The sequence below is a fragment of the Sorex fumeus genome, unplaced genomic scaffold (assembly GCF_029834395.1).
Source record: "Sorex fumeus unplaced genomic scaffold, SorFum_2.1 ptg000018l, whole genome shotgun sequence".
Lineage (NCBI taxonomy): Eukaryota > Metazoa > Chordata > Mammalia > Eulipotyphla > Soricidae > Sorex > Sorex fumeus.
Window position 1 is genome coordinate 20,784,122 of NW_026606075.1, and position 16,980 is coordinate 20,801,101.

At 39.9% G+C, this 16,980-nt stretch overlaps 1 protein-coding gene across 4 annotated transcripts in view; it reads left to right on the forward strand.

The window, feature by feature from the left end:
- ACOT12 (acyl-CoA thioesterase 12) overlaps positions 1-16,980 on the forward strand; it is a 56,999-nt gene that overhangs the window by 35,199 nt on the left and 4,820 nt on the right. For all 4 annotated transcript variants that reach the window (XR_008792197.1, XR_008792198.1, XR_008792199.1 and 1 more), the window contains exons 11-15: positions 1,085-1,168; positions 5,738-5,871; positions 8,051-8,179; positions 9,485-9,611; positions 9,930-10,082. Coding sequence is in view for 1 of the 4 variants with exons in the window: in XM_056112613.1 (XP_055968588.1) it covers positions 1,085-1,168; positions 5,738-5,871; positions 8,051-8,179; positions 9,485-9,611; positions 9,930-10,070 (615 nt within the window). In the remaining 3 variants the exon portion in view is untranslated. The remainder of the gene's footprint in view (positions 1-1,084; positions 1,169-5,737; positions 5,872-8,050; positions 8,180-9,484; positions 9,612-9,929; positions 10,083-16,980) is intronic.

Here is a 16,980-nt window from a genome sequence, read left to right on the forward strand (position 1 = left end):
TGGTGACCCAGTGGCTGTTTCTCTTACTGGGATTCTGTGTACAAATCAGTGACTTAAGTTGCCCACACCAAATGCATTCAAACAGCAAATGACATGAAGACCCTGTGTCTTTCCATGCGTTGGGTCCAGTGCCTTGCCAACAAACTTGCATTTTATAACACCATACAAAGTACTAGTCATTTTAATATTTTTGTACTATTGCTCCAATCCCTCAAGTTTTTAAAATAAGAATTTCTTAGATGGAGAATTGGGAGTCAGCAGAAAGTAGTGAAATACAAAAGAGATTTGGAAATAGAGAGGAGTTGATGGCGACTCCTGAACGCTGAAATTTGATATGAAAAAGTTTCTTTTGGGAAACTTATTTCTTAAACTTTGAAGTTCTTCAGCTATCTTTGGGTCCAAGCAGGACTTTAAACAGTTCAAACTAAAGACAGTATAGCTATATAGAGAAAGATATCATTAAAGATATATCTTTTGTGGGTATAGATGTATCTATATATTTATTCACACAAATATCTATTTCTATTTTTTGTATCTGGGCTGGAGCGGTAGCACAGCAGGTAGGGTGTTTGCCTTGCACACAGCCGACCCGGGTTTGATTCCTCTGTCCCTCCCAGAGAGCCTGGCAAGTTACCGAGAGTATCCCGCCCACACAGCAGAGCCTGGCAAGCTCCCCGTGGTGTATTTGATATGCCAAAAACAGTAACAACAAGTCTCATAATGGAGATGTTACTGGTGCCCGCTTGAGCAAATCTACAAATAACGGAGGACAGTGCAGTGCAGTGCTAAAGTAAAAAGTGAAATCCATGATTACTCAAACCAGACTGATTACAAGTCATACCAAAGGGTAATCTTGTCTGTTACTAGGACCACTAATTCAACTGCTACTAATTTGCTCACTGTCCTGACTTCATATTTCTTTTTGTTTGAAATTAGATAGAGTTGTATACAGGAAAGACATTACCTGTAGCAGGTGCTAAGCTCAGCACAATCACTTGACTCTAAACAGGGTACATTTGCTAAGTAGAAAAATATCTGGTCACTTTGCATTGAATACACACCTCTTAAAAACCTTGTCTTTTAGGTATCCCTGAGTGATGGCAATGTGACGGCTCTCAAAAATCTGGCAGCCAAAAGTGGTTGGGAGATTACCAGCACTGTGGAAAAGGTAGGAGGCATCCATGTACATGCACAACCTTCTTCCCATCACAAATGAAAGCTGCTGTGTGGTGGTGGTCCTGCTTCTGCAGTTGCTTTGGAGAAGGTAAAGCATTTTCTGGGAATCTTTCTTTCTTAGAATCCAATCTCTTTCCAGCCTTGCCTCTGCTCCATCCTGGATGGTTTGGGGTGCTTCTGCTCTACCCTGCATGTCCCCACCTAAGTAGCCCACCTCCTACAGTCTGCCCCTCCTGCTCTCCAAAGTTTTACCTGGTTTTTGAGACCCAGGGCAAATGCTTCCCCTTAAAGCTGCTCCTACCACCCCTGACTGAGGGAACTTCTCCCTGTATAAGCATATTAATAATTTGTTTCTCCCTTTTTTCATTATTTGGGGCACACCCAGCAGTATTCAAGGACTACTTCTGACTCAGTGCTCAGGGGACACTCCTAGCAGTGTTTGAGGGAATGTGCAGTGGCGAGGACAGAACCTCCAGCATATAACACATGCACACTAGCCTTTTGAGATATCATCCAGCCTCAGGAATTTCTTCTTTAAAAGGGATTTGTTGATTAATCAAGCCCTATATTTGTGACACCACTTCCAGTGTTTTGCTGAACAAATATTTTAGTCTTACATAGTAATTGTTTCGCATTTGGTGTTTTTCCCTAACTAGATTGTGACTTTAAGAAGTCTTGTTTTGATTTATTTGTATCTCTGTTAGTACCTTTTTTAGTGTTTTGCATGTCACCAAATTTGAATAAGTGTGTATCATTTGGGTTTAACCTAATTTTGGAAATGTACCAAGAGACCCCTTGACTCTGATGAACACTCTTAGCTTAGCAGAGCTGTTTTGGTGACCCCCATAATCCCATAACCTAGCAATGCTCACAAGAGAAGAGGCTTAGAAATGCCAGCTTTGTCTATGTTCACTTTTCGATGTGTCCTGTTTTTTAGCACTTATGAAGTAGTAGCTTAAAATTGGGTGACCTTAAATTTTGGTTTTCCCGGGATGGTCCTGTTTGTCCCATCATAGTTGTCAACAGTGCCTTGGAGTTTCAGCAATGATTCATTCCCCTTACCTGGATATGAAATTTGAACCCAAGCATCGCTGCACGTGACCCTGGTGGCCCCAAAGTGTGCTCCACTGATTCTTTTCTACCTCAATCTACTCTGTTTGGTTGGGGGTTCTTTTATTTCTGGCCTCATTTTGGGATTTTTCTGGGTCTCCCTTGCCCTTCTGGATCCAATTAGTTTTATCTCTTCTTGGTTCAGTGGTGCCAAAACATGGTCTCAACATGACAAAAAATTATTTCTTCTCATTCTTCCTAAAAGACATTTCAAGATTGTGTTTTCTTTAACTAATGTGAAATTGGCTTCTTGCATCATTGCTGGTGTCTGGGCATTTGTGAATAGCATCTGAATGAGTTACAGATGCAATTTAACCTGGGGTCTTTCAAGCGTGAAAGAGAGTTGTTCATTTGGAGAATTTGTTCACCAGGCAAAAAGTTGATCTTTCTAACGGTAAGGTTTAAAGTGTGCCAACATCAGCACCCAAGAGATAGTACTGGGGTCAAGGCACATGCCTTCATGTAACCGACCCCAGTTCCATCCCTGACACCGCCTGGTCCGCAGAGCATCACCTACATGATCCTGGAGGCCCCAGAGTACTGCTCATAGCTCAGTTATGCAGGGCCTTCTGCAGGGCCAAGCAGCACCTTAACCTTGGGCTCTTGAGTGGCCTTGTGTCCCCTAAGCTCTATTTGAGAGTTTAAATGATAAGAGCCAGAGATAGTACAACTGGTAAGGTGCTTACCTTGCATGTAGCCAACCCGGGTTCCATCCCCAAAATTCCATATATTCTCCTGAGCATTGCCAGGAGTGACCCTTGAATGCAGAGCCAGGAGGAGGCCCTAAGCCAGTTAGGTGTGTTCCCCTAACAAAAAAAAGGGAGGGTGACAAAATTAAAGATGCATAATTATATGCTTTTTTAAAAAACAAAAATGGAACACAACAACCACTGCCTATCTTCATCTGCTTTGTAAGATGAGGATGACTCATTGATTTGAATCACAGCAGAGCAATGAAGACTTTTTGTCCCCCCACCTTCAGGAAAGAATCAAATGTCATCCCTGCATCCAACATTGCAGTGGGCCCTGCACTGATCCGCCTAGCAATCTCTGTAGGGGCAGAATTCCGTGGTGGTTACTTAGTTTGCCTGGTTTGCAGGAGGCTTACAACTTTCTGAAAAAGTGCTCTGTTACTTTCTTAGTGCTCCCCCATAGTAGCACCCATATAGGGTCACGCTGTGATGGGAGCAGCTTAAATACCCAGAATGCACTGTCTGGCAATTATAGATACTGAAAGTCTAAGACTTTAGTATTAGACTAAATACTAAAGTATTTAGTATTATCAACAGTGCCTTGGAGTTCCAGCAATGATTCATTCACCTTACCTGGATATCAAATTTGAACCCAAGCATCACTGCATGTGACTCTGGTGGCCCCAAAGTGTGCTTCACTGATTCTTTTCTACCTCAATTTCCTCTGTTTGGTTGATTTATGGATAGGCTACTTTGGTGGGAGCAAGGAACTTTCCTTTCTGGGTCTTTCACCACTTTGGGTGCCTTGGTGACAACCTTTGATGTTCTTTGGCTGTAGCTGCATCACACAATCTCCAACTTTGTCTTCATATGGCAGACTTGCAATCTGTGTTGGTGACCAAATGTCTCCTTTTTATAAATAAATGGATCATGCTGGATGAGAGATGATAGTTTCAATAATTCCATCTGCAATGGCACTCCTTCTAAGTGGCTGGAAGTTCAGACTTTAATTCATGAATTTTGGAGAATACACAATTCCACTTTAAATAAATACTAAGCTCAAGACTGTGTCCCACTCCCCACTCTTCCTCTAGCAGCCCCAAGGCCCAATTCTGATGAGGAAATTTATCTTTCACTGCCTTCACCTCCTCTTTTTTTTAAAAAAAATGAATCACCAATCACCATGAGATACACAGTTACAGAGATTTTCATGATTGGGATTCAGTCATACAATGTTCCCACACTGTTCCCTTCACCAGTATGCATTTCCCACCACCAACGTCCCCAGTATCCCTGGCCCCTGCCCTACCCCAGACTGCCTCTTTGACTGATTTAGAGCCATTCAGCTCCAAGTGAGACTGAAGGTAACCTTCCTCTGTGTTTGCCCCAATGAGGCTCCTTCTATAGTCTAAGCAGGGGCCAGGGCTGGGCATGTCCACACTGCCATGAGATGCAGAGGCCCCCTGGTGCCCCACTCCAGGTCTCTTGCTTGATTAATGTCTACAACCTGGGTCTTGGCCCACATTATGGGCTATTTGAACTTAGGCTTGGCATAAAGTTCAATTGGAAAGAGAAGGTAGTGTAACAAAACAACCCATCCTTTCCACGCCGCTTTTAGTTTCTTATTTCTTCCCTTTCTTCTTGAAGACATTTGTGCTTAAATAAAGGTTTTTCTCCCTCACAGCTTGATTTTTCCATCTGCTTGATTCCTGTATTGAAGTCTTAACCCTGTGCGTGTTTGTCTTCTCACAGCTTGTTGCCATGGGAATGATTATAAGATGGTAAATTGCAACACTAACTTCAAAACAGCCTAAAAGAGATGGAGAATGGGTGGGATAGAAACACATAGCTCTGGTTATTGGTAGGAGAAAGAGAGTTCAGAGTAACGTGGGATGCATTCATGTTTAAGTAGATGTCAAATGGGTCCCCAAGTCATCAGATGTCCTCTGATCCAAGGAAAAAGCCTTAGAAACCCTGGAGCAGGCCTCCCAGAGGATGAGCCCTGGTGATTCACAAACAAATGAATACTTGGTGCTGAACAAATAAAGTGCATTGGGGGCTCATCCTAGGAGGCTGAGTTGCTTCTAGAGGAGAGAAGCTTGCTGGCTGGCTCCCCTGGGCCCACCTGAAGGCATGCCTGCCATCCCGGAAAAATGCTCCAGGGGACAGTCTTGACTAGTTCGTTCTGGAAAGAGAGGAGGCTTGGCTGGGCCGAGTGGCCTGGATATACCTTCTGTTGTTCCAGGAGACACGCAGGGACACATCCCAGAGAGGAAGAGAGGGCAGGCTTGAGTTCTTTATTTTTCCTCAGAGAAATGGTTGCACAAGAATTAACCACCCCTCACATCCCTGTTGTTCAGAGCAATATTTCTCTTCCATGGGCTACCTAGCCCTGCTGTGGCCCCAGGCTATTCCAAAGGGGTCACAGGTGAAATCCCATCAAAGGGCTGCCATAGAACAAGGCAAGGGGGCCAAATGGTAGGATAGGGGGCCACCGGAAGGATGCAAGTTTGGAAAGGGACTGTGTTTAGACCTAAGTTGAGAAATGCTGGTTGAGGGGACACAGGAGCAGGATGTCCTGGTCAGCCTATGATGTGCTCAGGTTAAAGTGCTGTTGGCATTTTTTAGTTTTCTTGTTACCCAGCTACTCAGCTGCTACAGTCTATCTCTGACTAGGTATGCATGTGGGTGGGGTTTAAGGTTGCAAAGCCATGTATTTTTCCTTTATATTTTATTCTTTCCTTATTGTTATCATTTAGATAAAAATATATACTCTGGAAGAGCATGATACTTTATCTATTTGGGTTGAAAAACATGTGGAGAGACCAGCACATACTGCCTATCATCTCTTGTCTGACTTTACCAAGAGGCCTCAGTGGGACCACCATTACGTGTAAGAATAAATTGCTTTACTTGTGTATTTTTGGATTTGGAGTCACACCAAGGGTGTTCAGGACTTACTCTTGGCTCTGTGCTCTGGGATCACTCTCTGTGGGTCTCAGGGGACCATATCGATTTTGGGGAATCAAACTGGAATCAGCAGATGGCAAGTTCCCTACCCACTGGACTGTCCCTGTGGCCTCTAAGGACACTTTTTAAATATCTTCTTCACCAACTTTGAACCCTGTAAACGATGCCCTCTAGTCCAATTGTTTGCCAGAGGACTCAATTTTTTAAAATTCAGGAATATTTTGAAAGCTTGCTCTGCATAGAAAACAGCATTGGATGCCATGGAGACCAAACAAAAAATATCATCATCTATTTATCATCTGGATTGAGCTGACAGATTGAGTTGATAGATTACTCACATTTATCATAATCCTGCCAGTCACTCAAGTTTGAGAGTGTATCCCCATTTAACAAGAGAGGGCTCCGGAGAGTTGCCAAGATTGTAGGCTGTAAAGGGATGGAGCCAGAATTGGAACTAAGCTCTGTCAGGTTCGGAATTTCACAGGCTTTTGCACTTTAGTAGACAATAGCATTGCCCTTGAGGAAGTAAATATCAAATTGTCCTTCCCACTTGCCACTCCTGATGCTTAGCGGCTCCCTCTTTGTCTGGGAAGCATGACTCTCAAGGGGGAAGCTGAGAGAGAAAACTATTCTTTCTGCCCTCTCCTTGTTGTCTGAGCTAGATCCACTCCTGACAGCCTTCATCTCTTACAATTCTGTTAATTCCTGCCTGCATCCTCTACTCTCCCTCCTCTCCTGGAATTCAGAGTTATACAACTTGTCGACTGCACTGACAGAAAGTGATTGTGCCCTTATACACACATATCGCGCGCGCGCACACACACACACACACACACACACACACACACACACACACACACACTCACTCACTCACCCTGGTCCAATGAGTCACAGATCCTGGATTACAATGAAGAGAGTTTTATGAGCATTTTACTGAGAGGGCAGGAGCATTGCAATGGGTTTCCATTGTATGCATGAATATTTATTTAGACTTCCTAATGAGACAAAGGTCTATCTTTATTTTTTTAAATTTATTTATTTTTTGCTTTTTGGGTCACACCTGGCAATGCACAGGGGTTCCTCCTGGATATGCACTCAGAAATTACTCTTGGCAGTGCTCAAGGGACCATATGGGATGCTGGGGATAGAACCTGGGTTGGCTGCGTGCAAGGCCCTACTTGCTCTGCTATCACTCCAGCCTCAGAGGTTCACCTTTAAGATGTTTAAACATTGCTATGATTAATACCATGTAATAGACGATTTATTATCACTAAAGTGAAATATCTCAAGGATCAAGTGTTATACAAACATAGATGCCAGAGTGAGAAGTCCTGGTTAGTGCTCTCCTAATAAGCCACTCTAAGAGAAGAGGAATCACTTCATAGTTTTCTTGCAACCTTACGCAAATACTCTTGCATCTCTTGGGATACTTCCCTCTACTTTGAACCTAGGAACTAGGTCCTGAGAAGTACAATGCCCACAGAGAAGCCCTGAAAAGTCACTCTAACTCATAGCCTTAATGGACATTAATTGTCTACTAAAGTGCAAAAGCCTGTGAAATTCCGAAGTGCAAAGATTTTAGAAAGAACAATATCTAAACATTTGTGTTCTTTTCAAATGTTTCTCCTACTATTTTTTGTTACCTGATATTCTGGCCAAGTTGAATAAATGGAGGGAGGAATAAATGAATTGAATTCCAAATCCACTTACTCTTCTTGTGTACCTGCTGCATTTTAGATACTGTGCTGGAACTCTACCTCTTACAGATGAAAAAATAAAGTTAATGGGATGGAGTGCTAGCTGACTCATCTGACCCAGGTTCAATTCCCCACCATCCCATATGGTTCCCCAAGCACCACAAGGAGTAATTCTTGAGTGCAGAGATAGGAGTAACCTCTGAACATCACCAGGTGTAGTCCCAAAAGAAAAAAGAAAGAAAAAAGTGTCTTGCCTAACATAACATAGCTTCTAAGGGACAAACTTTCTAACTCCAAAGTTAATAGTACCTCCAATGAACAATTTTTTATCTTTTGTTGGACGTCTATATATAATCCATTAGTCTTCAAAAGCACAGCCTTTCTTTCATTATTTTATTTACATAGGTCATGTAAGATCATAGATCGGGTAAGTGAAGATGATCAGATATATCATATTACATGTCCTACAGTGAACGAAGACAAACCCAAAGACTTGGTGGTACTTGTGTCACGAAGAAGACCTCTCAAAGATGAGTGAGTATGTGTGATCCAAGGACCAGAGAAATGTTTATAGTATAGGTTAGAAAGGAAAAATAGCTGTGAAAATGAGGATGTCAATGTAGGCATTTCTATTCTTGAAAGATGTATATTTAAAATCTTTTCTAAATGGATCTTATCCTTTAAAAAATACAATAATCTATTAATTGCTAGTCATGTGCAAAGCACTCAGCATTCCTTAAACTGCCTCTTTTCCTTTTGCTCTATACATATATAAAACATATTTATAAAACCCTTGAAACAGTCCATTACCAGTAAAAAAATAAAACTCAAAGCAAACATCAAGAACTGGTTTAGAATTTACAAAAGCTTGATTGTACTAAGTGTCCAAAGTGGCCAAATGCCCATTAAGGCTATGAATTAGAGTGACTTTTCAGGGCTTCTCTGTGGGCATTGTACTTCTCAGGACCTAGTTCCTAGGTTCAAAGGAGAGGGAAGTATCCCAAGAGATGCAAGTGGAAGCTGGCAAGAGAGATTGGGGTAACACCTGGAGTTGGCAAGCATTGCTCTTCAATGTTAAATCTATCCTATATAAATAATCCCATACATGTATGAATATTAATGCACATGGACGTTCAATATAATACCATTTATCATGGCAGAAAATATGAGAAATAAACTGAAGGCTTATTTCATAAATTATAGTAGAGCCGCCCTAAAGAATACTGTGCCATCATTTAAAAATATGCAGTAGCTTTCAAAGCACTGATAAAGAAATACTTCAAAGATTTATTGTAAAGTGAAAATTCAAATTATAGACCAATATTTATAAAATGATTATATTCCTAGAAAAATATATCTGTGTATGCATTATCTTACATAAATTTACAGAAATATCTGAAGAGCTGAGTAACAAAATGTTAGCAGTGAACATCCTAGCATGAGAGTGAATTATGGTTAGAGTGAACTTAAAGATTTCTGTTTTTAAATTATTGTTAGAACATTCTTTAAAACAATGTATACTATTTTTAATTTTAAAAAATAAGGAGAAGGAGAATAACACTTTAACACATTGGAACATAAGAAACAGTTTGGGGGTTGACTCTAGTATTGTGGAATTTTGCAAAATATAAGTAATTTGGGGGGAGCAATTGCCTGAGGTCATTATTTGTAATATCCTACACTTGGCTGTAGAGGCAGTACTATTTTAATGTTCAACACTCTGATGTGGGTCTTCATAATTTCACTTCTATCTATACACATTAAATTGCATTAAGGATAGGAAGCTATTTTTCAATCTTCATTTCTTGCAAGATCTTAGAATGAGTTTTTCTCTTTCAGCAATGCTTTCACCGTGGCAGTGAAGTCAGTGATTCTTCCATCCGTCCCACCCTCTCCACAGTACATGAGAAGTGAAATTATATGTGCTGGGTTTCTCATCCATGCTACTGACAGCAATTCATGCATTGTAAGTTTGATGAAACATCTGCAGATTAATTTTCTCCCATGGGTATAGGGAAATCTATGGGTTAATTTGCTTCCATGGGTATAGAGATATTCTTTGTTCAGATTTCCTAATCAATTGTAATTCTGTAATGTGTTTCTACACTAGGGCAATTTTAAGGTCATTCTTTCTAGTCCATTCTGAAAAGTCCCCAGAAAATCAAGGTGATAACCATGCACCCCTCATCAATAAGAGTCATATCTGAAAAAAAGTCATATCTGTACCTGAAAAAAGTACTAAGTTAATAAGAAATTAAAATATTGTATTTTCTTTTTGAAACAGGTGTCTTACTTTAATCAGATTTCTGATAGCATCTTTCCTTACTTTGCTGGAAATCTTGGTGGCTGGTCTAAGTCCATTGAAAATACAGCAGCTTCCTGCATACAGTTCATTGAGACTACTCCTAGTGATGGGGTGATATGAACACTTTACATGGTAATTTTTTTATTTATCTGTGATTTGATTGTCCACTTTTCCACCAAAGTATCACTGGCTCTGACACTTGTCAAACTTTGGGGCCACAAAAACAGCATAATGAACTAAGACAAAATGCAGTTGAAAAAAATGTTTTTAAAAAACAAGGTGTATCTCAGGTTAAACTTTAGTAATTTGAATTAGGAATAAAAAAGCTAAATGATGATCTGTTTTAGATGATCTGTGACTTGCTCCTTCCCAGGGGCACAGGCGCCAGAAAATTGTTCATGTGCAATGCTATGTGTTCTGCACAACGGTAAAATTTGTATTTGGTTTAAATCATTATAAACTTTTCTTAGGATGCAGAGGTGAAAAATGTTCTAAATGTTTGAAATCTTATAAAGGAAAAAGAGATAAGCTGGGTGGTCTATTAATAATGTGAGACTGTCCAATGTACAGCAGGCATCTGTATGTCAGGAATATCTGACAAGATATATTACATGGTTTAGAGCTTTAAATTAGGAAGATATTAAAACATAATGGAACCCAATCAATTTTAATAATAGGACCTACTTTACTAGTGTCATTCAACTTATATTCAAGGTGGCTGACCAATTTAGTGTCTATTGCTATATATACACATACAAAGTATCTGTAAAATGAGATATTAGAGAGTATTAACTGTGCTCTTCCTTCATAATCATTATGTTGGCACTTTATTCCTTAGACTTTGACATTCATTATTCTACTCTGACTGTGATTTGTCTTAACTCCTAAGACAAGCCGGCATATGTCAAGTTAGCCTCCTCTCCAAGACAACTTTTAAAATTTGAAGAGCTTCTCCATTAATGTTCAGAGCACTTAAGAGGTAGAAACATCCTGCTGTTAGTTTACTGAACTCTACACTGCTCCTCCTACCAACTTCCCTCCTTCCCTATCCACTTAGGGAGGTCTTGTTGTAATTATTTTTACTATTCTATGTCATCAGACTTTCATATACATGAACGTTGGGAAAGAAATGGAATTTAAAGAAAGATTAAGCAAGGTACAAGAGATGTATCTGGGGAGGAGGGGAGATATTGGAGATGGTTATTAGCATGGGGGCTTCATGGAGGGACACTTGAGCATTTTGATAGCAAAGCATCTGAGATGGGGATGTTTCCAGCATATTCTAGGGAAAGCTAAGAAACAAGAGAGATTAGAAAAATTGAGAGATAATTCAAGACAGTTGAGATAAAGGCAATGTTCCTAGGTTTTCGTTAGGGCCCAGGTTTCAAGCAAACAGGGTTATTCCGATGGTTCATCACCCTGGGCCCCTTGGAGATTAAGAACAGAAGAAACAGAAAATGGAATCCTGCTTACTGTTTCCTGTTCTCTACCCAAGTATATTGAGAAAGACTCAAGATTTCATGCCTGTCTTGTTGGTGAAACTTATAAAGTGCTTCTAACAGGACCAAAAGCTTTTTGATTAAGTAGGGAAGTTCATTCCTATGAATTCTTCCTAGTTTAAATGCAACGAAGTTTCTGGTTTGTATTCAGTTTTCATATCATTTAAAAGAAGAACTCTAGGGGGGAAATGCGAACATTCATCAGAAGAATATAGTTTGTCCTTATGCTCAAACACTTCCAGGAAATGATGAACTACTTTAATAAAAAAAACTTTAAAGTAACTAGAGTATTTTTAATGTACACTGCCCAATGGTTTTAATCATCGGTGTTGTTGCATGTCTCAGAAATAAACTTGAGAATCTTTATTAGTATGTTTATAGGAGTTGTGTTAAAAATATATGCTGTGGCGCCAGAGAAATAGTACAGTGTATAGGTACTTGCTTTGTATGTAGACAATCTGGGGTAGATGATCTGAACATGGCCAGGAGAAATTCCTGAGCACAGAACCAGGAATAAACCCTGAGCACTGCTACCTGTGGACCAAAACACAAAACAAATAAAAACTCCAGAAAACATATCTTCATCATGTATATGCTAAGGAATAATTTTTGTGATTCTAAATCATTAAAATGAAGATGATGAAATTTGCTCTTGATTTACTTCATCCACTTGAAGGTCATGTAACTATTAGGACAAACATTTCATCACACAGACTTGCAGGGTTCTACCACACTCCAAGTCACAATAATCCCCTGATTTTAGCTAGCTTCATAGTAAACTAATGTGCTTCAAGTGGCTATATGGCCTTGGTGTAACTGCTGACTCATCCGGCAGAGCAGGGTTTGGCTCTTTTGCCTCTTGATATGCAGTTTGAAATTTGCTCAGAGAGCTGGGCCCTCAGTTCCTCCACTCTGCTAGAGGCCCTCTCTATCTACAGTGTTTACTGAATCCAAAATGCCACTCCAGAGAAGTAGGGGTGAAGCAAAAGCAGTATAAATGGGTCAACTCTCATGCTTCTAGCTGTATCAAGAATAATATGACCTTTATCTCTGAACCCAGTCCCACGTTGTTTTCCAATATTCATGAGGCAGTAATAGGCTAAACTCATTAGCTTATGAAGAATTTCAGACACTTTTGGTTCTTGACAGTAACCCACCTTCAGATTAAAAAGTCAGAGACAGCTCAGGTTACAAATTCCAGCTTACAATTTGTAAGTATGAAGAATTATTTAAAGAAAAATGACCCACTAGACACATTTTTTCTCCTCATTTTTTGATCTTTTAGAGACATTTAAAATATATTAGAAATTAATTTTTTGGCCATTTCCACACCTCATTACTCTTCCTCAAGTCCTTTTTTGTTACCTAGTTTTGATTCTATGACCTATCATTTTAATTACTCCTTGGTAAATGCCATACCTCTCTCCTTTCATTCAACAAAATCTGCCAAAACCATAAATACGGCTAAATAAAAAAATATTCACAATGCCTAATTCCTTCACTGAGAACCTAAAATTGTGAAATGAACTTATTTGAAGTTTTCAAAAGGGCATTCAGGACTCTGCTAATCCTACTATACATCCCTAGGATTTACTATTTCACAGTTTCTTTCAAACTTTCCAAATCTCTTACCTTGCAACACAGTTCATGCAGTAAAAATTTACTTTATTGAGAAAATTAAAAATGATTAGGCAGAAACCTTCTCATATTTCTACCTGTGCACTTTCCATATCTGCCCTATTATAATCAGTGGAATATCACTCCTAGCAAAGAATATTTTCTCTATCTTCCTGGAGTGTCTTCTTTTGAGTGTCTTCAAAAATTTCTTTACCTCTATTGGTTTATTTCCATAGCCACTATTAATTCTGACTCTGAAATCAAGAAAAGCAAAATATCACTTGCCTGATACCATTTTCCCATCCTACCACAGCAGTCTGTACTCTGTTTACCTATGTAGTCTTCATATCTCTATTTCATTCATCACATAGAACTTTTATCTACCTTACTTCACAAAGATCACCTCTGGCCTCCACATTGCTAAAACTTTCTGCTCCTGACTTACTTGGCTCATAACTAAACTTCAAGAAATTTGCCTTCTTTTTGCAGTATTTTATCCTCTTGGCTTCCCTGATGTCACATTCTTGGGTTCCTCCTATCCTCACTGATCACACTTCTAAGACCTCTCATGGTTCTTTCTCTTTCACATCTAAAATATTATACTACCCTAAAGTCCTTGGCTTCTTGTAACTCCATTCCATACTGAATGTACCCAATTTTTGTGTGTAGTAGAGGGCCATGCACAGCCATACTCAGGGGTATTTCTGGAGATGCTTGAGGGACCTTATGCAGTTCCAGGTATCAAAAAGGGGCTGGCAACATGCAAAGACCCATAACCCTTGAACTAGCTCTTTAACTTTCCCTCTTTGGGTTTTAAAAGCCATCTGTCTCCCAGCAAGTCCCAAATCTATGCCACTAGTCCTAACCTATCCTTAGTTTTACATTTGTGTGTCTAATGAAATACTTCTACTAACATTTCAAAGTTAACATTTCCAATACAAACCATTTCACTATGTCATTTTCACCCCAAGTCCACCTTTTTTTAAAAAAGAAAATCTATTTAGTTTGATGTTAAAATTAAAGAGCCAGATGCCTTCCAATAAACATGATGACAACCCTACTCTAAAGAATCATTTTCCCTCCATCTGGATTATAACTATTGATTCAGATCTTCCTCTTTATTCTTTCAACCCAGGAATCGGAATTCATTTAAAGAGACAGTTTAAAGGGGTAAGCGTATGATTGCTTTGCATGCTAGAGTTCAGCTGGATCTCTGGCATACTAGGTTCCCAGAACGTTGCCAGGAGCAACCCCCACGCACTGAGCTGGGGGTAATTCCTCAGCACTTCTAAGTGTGATCCTGTTTCCCACCCTGAGGGAAGGAAAAAAAAAGGAGCCAGGATGTTGTAAAACAGGACACAAGTCCACCTCGAGCCTGACTGAGGCTGATTCCCAGCACCACATGGTCCCTTGACCATAGCTTGTGTATCCCTGGGAGGCCCTATATATATGTGAGCTGTCATATCCTCAGACACATGCATTTGAACCACCAGTCTGTTTCACTGAGCATCACCGGTGTAGTCTCTGGACCTTCTGAGTACAACTTTGGATCTGCACCTCTCTCTTCCTTCAAAGACAAGTGTGTGTGCATGCCCGTGTACAGCCCCAGAGGAATAGAACAGGGCTTAAAGCACCTGCTTTTCTATGTATAATCACAAGTTAAAATTTTAGTGTTCCACATGCCCTAGCATGACCCTGGCATGATGCTCCAAGCATGATCCTGCCAACACTGCTCTTTGAGCTTTGCAGCTCAGTTGTCTGTGATTTCCAGTGCCATAAATGGTTTCCAGCCATTTGGTGCAACTCCTAGCAAGTTTTGCAACTAAAAAGATGTGTGAGAGCCACAGTCAGGAAGTGTGACCTCTGGTGAACAAGTATGAGCATTGTAGCAACCCTGAGTGAGCACAACTAAAGGAAGTTGGTTCTTGGTGAGCACAGTGGCCAAGGATGGGATTATCACAAGCTGGTATCAAGGCACAGGGGTTTCTGGAACCTGAGGTCTCCAGAGTGGGCTGGGAGGGGAGACACCTCCATCCCAACCCAGGAGCTGTCACTCTTTATAGGCCTCAGTGCCAGTTTTGAAAACTTTCAGATTTCAAAAAAAAAATCTTAAATTCTCTAACCTCAGTTGTCTTAGAGTCTTCCCATGTTGTCTTCTTTAAAAAAAGAGAAATCAGATTATATGCACGATATATTTACTTTTCTTTTGAATGAGCCTGTTAACAGCATTAGAATATCTGTAAGACAGTTTGTGAGTTAGCCTTAAATATGAACAAAATTCCTTTTAACAAAATGCATACTAGAAGATTAACTTGAAAATGTTAACTAAGTCAGATACAAAAGGACAGAGGCTTTTATTATTATATGATATATAAGATTAAGTGCCTAAGGGAGGTGGATTCGTGGAGATAAAATATCTCTAACAGTGGGTTCAAGGTTTGGGGGAGAGGGGGATTGATGCTTAGTGACTTGTTTCTGGGTTTTTTTTTTTTTTTTGCTTTTTGGATAATACCTAGTGATGCTCAGTAATTACTCCTGGCAGTGCTTGGGGGACCATATGGGATGCTGGAGCTCAAACTCAGGTCGGCAAATGCCCCACCCACTGCTGTGACCCCAGTAACTAGCTGCTGAGTGGATGATGGCCCAGTGCTGGAGCTGGATAAGGTGATGGTTACTTGCAAATTTAGTGACAAAACTCTACATGTATAGACAGTGCTGTAGTTTGTTGTTGGTTTTTCGTTTTGGGGTCTCAAGAAGCTATGCTCGAGGATCGCTCTTAGTGGTGCTGTGGGGACCATATGAAGAACCAGGATGGCAACTGGGTCAGAGGTGTGCAAGGAAAGTGCCTTATCCACTGTGGTATCACTCTGGTCCTGTGCTTTTTTAAAAGTTCAATCTGAACAAATAAAAAAAAAAAAATCCAAGTAAGACAAAATGAAAACTAATACTCCTGCATTGAAGAGCTTGTAAACAAATTAAAACCCTTACTTATCCTGCAGCTGACAGGTTTTAGACTCTACAGAGCCTTTGGTCTTAATAGGACAGGTGAACCCAATCTGGTGTCGGGACTAAATGACTACAGCAGCATTTCCATCCTTTTCCAGCTGCATGACATGTGCAGTTCCTGCTAAATGGCACTTCTCATTTCCTTAAATTCTGGGATGCTGAGCAGTATTCTGTCCTGTTTTCTTCTCTCAATGAAAAGAAAAGAACAGCTCCTATTAAGCTAGAACTGTTGAGTTGTGCAGACATTAAAACAGAGAAAAGTGTTTCTTTTCTTATTTGGTAAATATTTTGCTTTTGAAGCATCAGTGACTAATCACAGCTGCTTCCCTCAGTTACAAATATACCCAATCAGGTAAAATTCCAAATGAAATACAAAATCCACTAGTCATTGCATTATACAGTACAATGGGAGCCTTAAGCCTTGTGAAATATATGTATTAAGTATGCATGTATTCATCAAATCAAAGAAAGAAGTTAATGGGTCTCTGATTAGTGTTCTATTATGGTGTTGCTTGCATCTCACCCTGACTCATCTTAATATGACCGAATGGTATTGAAGTTTGATGAACGATCTGCTAAGCAACACCCTTCTGGTTAAATACACGGAAGTGAATTTTGGCTAGAATTCATTCTTCAAAAATCAAGGGCAAAGAAAAAGCTGCGATTCAGCTGAGATACTCTTTGTCCCCATTTTTATTTCACTGGAATCATAAAAGACCATGTTCCCTAAGGGACTTTTATAAGGACATTAATGGGCAATGGCTAATTCTACTATGAATTAGGTATTCAGAAAAACAACCAAACAGTAAATGAGTTTTTTATTCAACATTTTTAAATACAGAATTTTTATGATAATTTATAAATACATGTGTTGCAACCAATACTTTGAACCAGAAAAATATAGGCAA